Below are 9,827 nucleotides of genomic sequence, written 5' to 3' on the forward strand. Positions count from 1 at the left end.
AGATATGAGTCAAATATCTCATCACCTCTTTATTATTTTTTTAAGTGCACGTCAGCAGAGCATACATGAAGTCAAGTCAAGGCTGAAAAGCTGAATGGGCAAAATTAAACTATAAGCATCTGACAGAACAACAACTGATAGAACTGTCTGACTTTCCAAGAAAACACACACGTGTATCGGGGCATATTATTAATGGGCTGAAAAACAACAGACAAAGTCCTCCAAAACACACATTATTAAATGTCCAGGCCTATTCATTCAGTAATGAACTTCTTCCACTCAGCCATAGCTTTTTTATATGACGAAGTCATGTCTTGGTCATGGATGGAGTCCATGAGGACTTCTGTCTGCAGCACAGAGAGGAGTGTGGCAATACACTTGGGATATGTAAGATGAAAGGTGTAGTAACATGCAAGGATGTACATCACACTGACAGAGAGGTCCTCCTTTGGGAAGATCAACACAGGCATGGTTCCAATGGCCAGTATGCAGTTGGTTTCACAGACAATCACAACAGGGCTGGAGAGTGGTCTCGCCTGAAGAAAGGTGTTGGGGTCTTCTGCTGACTGAAACAAAAATAAAAAAACAAAAATGATCACTTAAACAATTCACTGTTAAGAGAATATGATCAAGTAATATGAAAAATACAGTACATGAATACATTTCTTACCTTAAGGATGTGAAGCATAGCTGCACTTGCATGTCCTAACTTCTTTTGTGGAGCCACAGGTGATGGGAACAGGTCTGGCAAAGCCTTAATCACGGCAACGGATTGCTTTACTGAAAAAAAAAATAGTGTCATTATCTTTACTGAAGTTGGTTATTTAAAAAAAAAAAAAAAAACTTTATACTAACATGGGATTCTCAATAAACTGCAATTACCTTTATCAGACAACGGAGGCCTCATTACTTTTTTAAAAACTCCATAAAACTGTGCCTTCTCATAAAAGGTTTCCCAACGGTTCTTTAGTTCAGGTATGTAGTGAGAGTTTTCCTGATCGAGGATCCTCCGGAGTTCATCCATTATCTGGTACAGAGAGAAAGACAAAAATAGATCATTAAATACATAAATAGAGAAAAGAAATATTACAATCTACATTCCAGTTAAAATCGAAATATATCTTTCAATGTGTGTCAATTTCTTAAACTACTTTGGAAGTAGAATTTGTGGACTAAATTAATTTGACAAACAGGACAAAACTATCACTTTCCACAAAAAGTTGTGTAAAGACATCTACCAGGTCCCAAAACTTGAAACAGTATGTGCAAAATAGAACTTATCCAATAACCCAATATATGCAATTTAATTTGCTTACATGATCCAGTTCTCTGAAGCAGGGATATGCTTGAAGAATCTTGGCAGGCCTGTCCTGCTCCTTAAGAACATCAGAGTCAATGTATGCCCGTCTTGCTTGGTATTCGAGGTCCAACAGCTGGGCAACATCCTTCTTATTGGGTCTGGGCTTGGATTTGTACAGCTCCTGAAGAATTTTGTAATGCCTTGCCTGGTTCTGTGGGCTATCAGTAGTTTCAGATCCTAGAAAACACCATTTAACATTTGTAATGATGAATGAAATTACAATCACTGTTCCTATTATTACAGTTTGATGGAACCATACAAAATCCATTGACATATAGGATAAAAAACTGTTAAGTCTGATAGGCCTGGTACCAGGCCAAGTGTATTACTTTGATCTGTTTTTAGTTTTGTTTTTATGGTTTCTAAAGGACAAGGCTTTAATGCAACCAGAACATCAGTCCATATTCAAGTTTCACTAATTCACTTTTGATAACAACAACAAAACAACTTCATTTGGAGACTGTATATAATTTAGTAACATTGTAACTGACACTGACAATAGATAACCTGAGGTTTAACCAAAAAGACCAAGATTATATGTATTAGTTTTTTTTGAAGCTCTCACTAGATCTCTTTTAGGTTAGCCACAGCTCCCAGAGAAGAGGTATGACATTACTGTTAGATGAACAAATTTAAAAGGTATGGTATTCTCCCTTGTTAACAGTAAAAGTTGCATTAATACCAAAACACAATCTCATTATGTGTTCTTACCATCCACCTGTTCAGCCTCCGGGGAACTGCATCTTGATTGTGGTGATCTTTCCAAGATCAAAGTTGAAGCAGTGGACCCAGAGTCATCAGTAAGTGTCTCCTGGCTGCTGCTGCTGCTCTCTCAAAGCTAAGGGCCCGACGCCTCTTTCTCGAAGGAGTCGCTCCCTGCTTCTTTTTGGGGGTTGTCACATTCTGGACCCTTTTCAAAAGCTGCTTTTTCACAGATTCCTGACAAAACATAAAACACATTAATAAAAATGTATGTGGAAATTAAGCCATACAAGCACTGATCTGAATTAACTGAGCAGTGACATACCCACTCAGCTCCACCGGCTGCAGATTTGTCCCGCAGCATTGGGTAGTACTCTATGAGACGCTTAGCCATTACAGTCAGTTCACGGCTGCATGGATACTGGAACTCATCCCTTGCAGCTCTCTTGATGGCAATCATGCTTGTTACCGTATTCCTTATCAGGCGACAACGAAGATCTTTGGAGAGTGTATAGTCTCCTTCTTGTCCAGCCCGCTGTTTCTCAAAAAATATGCTTTTTGACTGCTCCAGCTCTGTGTCTGTGTATACAACATACTGTGGGCTAACAAGTTGTACGGTTCTGCTGGTACCATGTTGGTTTCTTGGGTTTGAAGAGAGGAGAGGGGTAGAGGAGGAGGATGGAGAGGACAATGGGGTTGAGATTGAGGGAACCGTGTTGGCATTACAGGTTCCAGAGGAGTTGCCTGGTCTAAGCTGACCTGACTCTTCACCCTAATAAAGGGCAAACATGTATTTCATTATAATTATAAGTGAAGAGCATTGAACCACAACAGGGCCAGGAAATGCTTCGTTGATATCAGGTTGATATCACAGTATGGTTATCTAACATCCCAAAATGTTTAAATCGAACATTACCTCATTTTCATCATGTATAATTCTCCAAATGTCTCTCCTTCTGAAGAAGTGCTCAGGCCCCGGAAAGAGATCACGCAAGTCCTCCTTGGAGAGACTGGGAAGCATGTCTGCACTTATACTAGCAGCTGGAAAACACATTCAACCACACTGTAAATATATAATCTAATAACATAAAAAAACTAATTATTAAGTCACATTCTGTATTTAAATGGAGAATCACCTCACAAGCAGGAGCAATGTTAGCATTTAGCTAGGCCTTAATGTTACATTAATGACAATTAATATAAGGTAAAGTTAGGCCTTACCTTTCCACTAAATTCATGAATCATTTTTAAAACACCAACCATTCTGACATTGGCCAAAAAAAATTGGCTATGAGAAGGCCTAACGTTAGGTTAGCTATATCATTATGTTGACTGATAATGTTAGCTAAGCCACAGTAAGTCACAAATAATAATGAAACGGCGCCAACTAGCCAGCGTTAGGCCAAGCTAAAACAATGCTAAAATTAAGGTTAACTGAGCGAACTGACTAACTTTAAAGTTACAATTTGCACCTTAACACAGTTTCTGGCAATAAAGTACTATTAATACATTTTCAAGACATGGCTTTTTGTGTGGTTATTAGCTGCTTATAGCCAAAATTAACACGATTTTAAAATTAGCATGGTATGACTTAGCTAGCTAGCTAGCCAACTTCACAATTAACATTAGCTTAGTTTGCTAAAACATGCCTGAACAAATTAACAAAATAACGTTGTTTAAAATAAAAACAATTACCTTTTAATACTGCAATTGTTGTAGGATCCATACCCGGATAAGCCCTTATATATTCATCCATAGTTTGTTAGTGTCCAGATGACTTGCGGAGGCTAGAAAGTATTTTTGCACGGCAGAGAAAAGCTAACGTAAGGTGATGGCTGTAACTGACCGCCCGGCCGCAAAATTACGAATCCCACTATGGCCACGCCAAGACCCGCCCCTGAAGCAGCTTGATTGGTTGGGGTTAGGCATTTCACCTCGAGTCCCGGCCTTGACAGACAGTTTTAGCGCGTCCCCGTTTGGAACGTACCATGTCATAAAATGGGGGTGACTTAAATACTAGAAACATACTACAAACGGAGAATGTGATGACTTGAATGTCATTATTTAAAATCAATTAATGTTCATAAAACATGTATAAAGATGTACCACACACCACAAGTTATTTACATTAAGGATTATGATCAATATAAATAAATACAACTTAATTCACAGATCTCCCTATGCTGCTAGATAATGGAATGCAATTACATCAGAAATATATATCCTGTGATTTACTTTACCCCTCGCATTTTTCATGGACTGCAGAGGAAACGTCTCGCTCATTTTGTAAAGTATTTTGTAAAACTTCAAGATGCTTTGGCGCTGCGTTATCTGCCTCGTTTTCCTCACTTTTTCACTGAAACAGTTATTGAGCCATATTAATCGAATGCACAGCCGTAGCCCTGATTTCAGGTTGCTGTGTGGTATTGACGGATGCACTGAGGAATATCGAGTGTATAACTCATTCTATCATCATGTGAAAAGAAGACACTCTCAACACCTTATTGAAAGCAACAGACCAGGCGATGGCAACCATGTAGGTGAACAGCCACAGGAGGAGAGTCAAGGAACACACCAGCAACAAGTAAGTAGTCAAAGGCTCTAGCATTCATTTACTTTGTTACAATATGGCGTCTGTGTCTCTGTGAATGCGCTGTGGGCCGCACTTATAACCGTTCAGCCCTGGTGGTGACATGTGGAGCGGTAGAGATGTTCGATTCCCGCTCAATCTCATGCCTTACAATACGATTTTTTAATTTGGATTTCTGATTTATTTGATTACACACTTCAAGATGAGGATAAAAATCAGTAATTTACAATTTTGAAAACCTCAAACAAATAACGAAATGTTGACACTTTATTATGTGTGTTTAATCTATAACAACAATAGCTGCACATCTTGGTTTATGTGAAAATGATCAGTTAATGTGAAAATGAATGAGCATACTTCATCTAACACCATCCAACATAAATCTATTGGTGGAATGTAAAATCTTTTGTTTCTTATATGTGACACACAGGACAACATTCAACCCAATCAACTTCCAGAGGACTCTAGTATCACCAATCAACAGCTCTGTACACCTGATACAGATGAAGGGCAAATGGACATTAACCAAGATGGAGCTGCCACAGTACAACCAGTAAGTTACTGTTAGTGACGGTCTACTGAAATGTACTATTAGGAAAGTACAATGAATATTTGGCAGACAATTCAGACAATACAGTATATGAATCAGTCTGTACTTTTATCAGCATATATTAGCTCATAATTGCCAACTACAGTAATGTCTGATTTGACACCTTATGTATGAATATAAAGAAAAAAATGCTCTATGAAATTTAAAACAGAAGTGTTTTAATACTAACACTAAATAAGCATTCAGTCAGAGCTGATTTCTTTGTGTCCTAATAGTTATGCCAGGATGTGTTCAACACTTTTAAATGTTAAAGTAGGCCTATCCATCTTTGCTCATTACATCCTTATTGAGTACTTAGTTTTATTCATAACATTCAGGGAAACGCCTTCACAACCATTTCTTCGGTTACTAACATTGTAGTTAAAAATCAGAAGAGATCTCATTACATCAACAACACTTAATTCATTTTCTACTTTTTTAGGATCTGACAACACAGGCCACTGCCTTTGTCATAAATGCCCGGGCCAAACATCGTCTCTCACAGGTAAGATGCTTGTTTACTAATAGCACAGTATATATTTACTTATTTACACATTAATACAGAGCTTTTTTGTAATGGTCCAGTTATGGTTGATGGTCAATGTCCATGCCTCTTCATCCACTTCACTTTGGTTGATTCCTAATGCTAATGTGTAGGTCATAAGCAAAACTGTATATTACAAGTATCACACTTTTTTCATTTTCAGAAAGACATGAATGACATTGTTGCTGGAGTGCAGCAGTATCAGTCATCATTGTTGGACAACCTCAGGGGGCAGATGAAGCAAGTACTAAAGAATCATTCAGGAAGCACATCAGGACACCTTCAAAAAGAAGTAATGGGCATATTTGATAATTTTATTGACCCTTTTGCAAGTGTTGCAACAACATTTCGACAGAACAGTGTTATTAAGAAGCAGTTCAGTGTTGTGGATGCAGAAGAAATTCCAATTGCTCGAAGCATATGCAAGACGAAACGTGGAGGATCTAAAGACTTTTTCATCAAAGACAAAGTATTTCATTATGTACCATTAGTCAAAAGTCTAGAACAGTTCTTATCACATCCAAGGATATGGTCTATGATTGACAAGGGACCACAGAGGTGCAGAGAAGGGTTTTTGTGGACATTGTTGATGGCACCCTTCTAAAATCACATCCCTTATTTTCAGAGATACCAAATGCTTTACAGATTGTTGTATACACAGATGAAATAGAGATCTGTAATCCACTATGATCATTTGCATCAAAAACAAATTATTAATGTATTACACCTTAGCAAACATAAATCCGAAATACAGGTCTAAACTTGCTGCTATTAGGCTACTTGCGCTAGCTAGGTCAGTAGACCTCCGTCAATGTGGTGTAAATGTAATATTGAATAGAATCAAAGAAGATATGGATGCATTGTACCATGGTGTTAAAATGCAAACTATTAATGGACAGAAAACTGTTTATGGTGCCATGGTCTCCGTTTGTGGCGACACTCTGGCGCAGCATGAACTTGCAGGGTTCAAAGAGGGTGTGGGCTTTGCCTACAGTAAATGCAGACACTGTGAGTGTACTTTTGAGGACATGCAGTCCCACTTCAACGAGGATTCATTTACCAAAAGGACCTTGAAAAAGCATATCAGACAAACTAATGAAATAGAAAAGGCAAACACAGACTTGCTTCGCAACAGCCTAAGAACAACATATGGGATCAATCGCAGGAGCAAATTAGTTGACATGCCTGCCTTTGATATTATTCAACAGACTCCAAAGATATTATGCATGTTATTCTGGAAGGAATAGCTCCTTTGGAAATCAAGCATGTTTTGAATCATCTTGTTCAGTCAGGGCAGATAGATCTGGACTCTGTGAATTCTGCTATTCTTGGTTTCCCTTATTCCCCTCTGGATGTTAGAGATCGGCCATCCCCAATTTCAGTTAGTACATTAATGTCAAATGATGGTAAATTAAAACAGTCGTCTGGTCAAATCCTTGTCCTGCTAAGGATATTGCCATTTGTTTTGGAAAGCTTGAAAGCCAATGCATATGTGCATTTGATCATTGAGCTAATAGAGATTGTGCAAATAGTGTTTGCACCTGTTCTTACCATTGCAACAGTTTCTAGATTGAAGTCAGTAATTGAAAATCATTTGAAAAAATGGAAGGAACTTTTTCCAGCAAACAATATCACACCTAAGCAGCATTATATGGTACATTTGCCATCACAGATTAAGTCAATGGGTCCAATGATTAGACATATGTGCATGGTTTAGTCTAAACATTGTTTCTTTAAACAATGGGCTTTGAAGATCAATTTTAAAAATATTTGCAAGTCTTTGATTAATCAGAATCAAATGTCTGAAAGCTGCCAAAATGCCGACCCTTCAATGCACCCAATCTTTTCAAATGAAAGAGAGATGGGACCTGTATCTGAGGTTAAAGATCTACAATATTTACATGGAAAATTAAGAGACTTCCTAGGTTATGATGAAGTAAACAATGCTGTATCAGTCAAATGGCTTGTGATAAATGGCAATAAATACATAACTCAAAAGTCAATGATCCTTGCCAAAGTAGTAAATGATAATATGCCAGAATTTGGACTGGTCAAAAACATATTTCTTGTTGATTCTAGGCTTTATTGTTTAGAATATCAACCATTTCAAACTATACACTTTGATAGAAATATGATGGCATATCAAGTTGAGGTCCCATCTTGCACAGGCTACTGAGTTAGTGGATGCTGAAAAGCTAGTTGACTTTACCTCTTATTACACAATGAGCAGCAAGAGCCAAACCTTTGTACAGGTCAAATACCATCTTGGGGATGTAATAGAATTGTACAACACTGACAAATGAGTCATTCTGTGTTCCCCAAATATGATATGACTTTTGCTTTTAAAGAAGCTTTGTAATTTGACCATGGAATATCAAATTAAGGACGGTCAGATGAAATCCTGTTGCAGTGTACAAAATGATCTGAATGTTTGTATAAAGATAAGCTATTTCTGTTTGATGTTTTACATTTTAAAAAGTTAAATGTTTAAATGTTACATATTAGATGTTTAATCATTAGATCAGATGTGCCAAGTGCCAATTTCCAGTATTGTACCTACTGTATTTTTATATGAGTACATAATTTATATTGTCTGTTTGACAATAAAACAAAAGATTCCACTTGGATGTTCTGTTTTTAATATGTGAAGAGTTCAAATTATAATAATGTCATCATTTCTTATTTCTATCTTAAAATAAGAAATTATGACTTTCCAAAAAAAGCAGTTTGAACTTTTCAGTGAGGATCAAATTGCTTTATAACTATGGACATTCTAGTTTCAAGCATGCAGTTGCACAGAACAAGTCATAAAATCTCACTAACAAGTTAAAATATCTTATTAAGATAATTTAGGACCTCAACACTTAAAACAAGTAAAATACTCAAACATAAAATCTGCCTGGTAAGTAAACATTTCTTATCAGAAAAAAATAAGCATATATTAACTTGATTTAAGATATTTCATCTTACTTAGATTTCAGTTTTTGCAGTGTACAGTTAGAGGAGGTGGAGACACACTCTCAGCAATCATTTGGTGCCACAGTGGTGAGAACAAACTTCTGACGTCTAAATTCCTGCATTCAGATATATTAGTATGCATGAATTTAAGTTACAAAATGTTGAAGGTTTCCACAGAATGAAGCCGTAGCTCGACGCTCTTCTAAATCTCCTCGTCTTAATCCACATTAAAAAATCCACAGGACCACACGGTAAAAGTTTAACTATTTACTTTTACACAAGAGAAAATAGACCACTGGACTATACTCAGTCTATATGGTTCATTCAGAATATCCATATTTATTCAGTTTTTCTTATTATCTCATAATATATTCTGTTTATACACTGCATATATATATATATATATATATATATATATATATATATATATATATATATATATATATTCTTACTACTAGTATAATGTCACTGCTACTACTTATCTGAACATATCTGTACATGTTGTTCATACATTGTTCATATTACATATTTAGTCAGCTCTTTTAACACTGTAATATAGGTCTTGTTCTTTCTATGCACCACCTGGATATACTTTGTATATCACATGGCACTTTTCTGCTTTTTTTGCACTTCTGGTTGGATGCAAACTGCATTTCCCTGTCTTTGTACTTGTACTCTGCACAATGACAATAAAGTTGAATCTAATCTAATTAAGAAACAGCACCTCTGAGCTGGTGAGTGACGTCATGGCGCCCTCTGGTGGACATACGCAGGAACTACAAGCAGGGCCATAGGTGCTGATTTTTGTTTTCCTCCATGGGTGCTCAGTATTTTCCGTGGGTGCTCGAGCTCCGGAGCACCCACTATCGGCGCCCATGAGCAGAGTGCCACCAAACATATTCATTAAAACATGTTGACAGCTTTTATTTAGCCTAGAAATCTAGACGCACCCTAGTTTTTAATTAAATTTGCAGCCAGGGGGGTCTAGGCACTGTCTATTGACTTGCAAGCTGGAAAAAACAAAATCTGGTCAGGCCAATCACATCGTGTATAGGGTCGGTGGTTGCTGCTGTTGGTCAACAGC

General features: G+C 37.1%; 2 protein-coding genes across 2 annotated transcripts; one reads left to right on the plus strand and one right to left on the minus strand.

Annotated features, from left to right (window-relative positions):
• Positions 1–254: 254 nt before the first annotated feature.
• LOC114552967 (uncharacterized) lies at positions 255–2,778 on the minus strand. Its single transcript, XM_028574061.1, has 7 exons — positions 2,388–2,778; positions 2,142–2,299; positions 2,072–2,097; positions 1,317–1,537; positions 883–1,027; positions 671–780; positions 255–566 (listed from the first exon to the last, which is right to left on the minus strand). Exons 1-7 carry the CDS (start codon positions 2,520–2,522, stop codon positions 255–257), a joined length of 1,107 nt encoding a protein of 368 aa, XP_028429862.1. The 5' UTR covers positions 2,523–2,778.
• A 1,550-nt stretch (positions 2,779–4,328) lies between these two features.
• LOC114552968 (uncharacterized) lies at positions 4,329–6,389 on the plus strand. Its single transcript, XM_028574063.1, has 4 exons — positions 4,329–4,646; positions 5,083–5,205; positions 5,684–5,746; positions 5,949–6,389. Exons 1-4 carry the CDS (start codon positions 4,374–4,376, stop codon positions 6,387–6,389), a joined length of 900 nt encoding a protein of 299 aa, XP_028429864.1. The 5' UTR covers positions 4,329–4,373.
• The last annotated feature ends 3,438 nt before the right edge of the window (positions 6,390–9,827 follow it).

This window comes from Perca flavescens, chromosome 3 (assembly GCF_004354835.1).
Source record: "Perca flavescens isolate YP-PL-M2 chromosome 3, PFLA_1.0, whole genome shotgun sequence".
NCBI classification, from domain to species: Eukaryota; Metazoa; Chordata; class Actinopteri; order Perciformes; family Percidae; genus Perca; species Perca flavescens.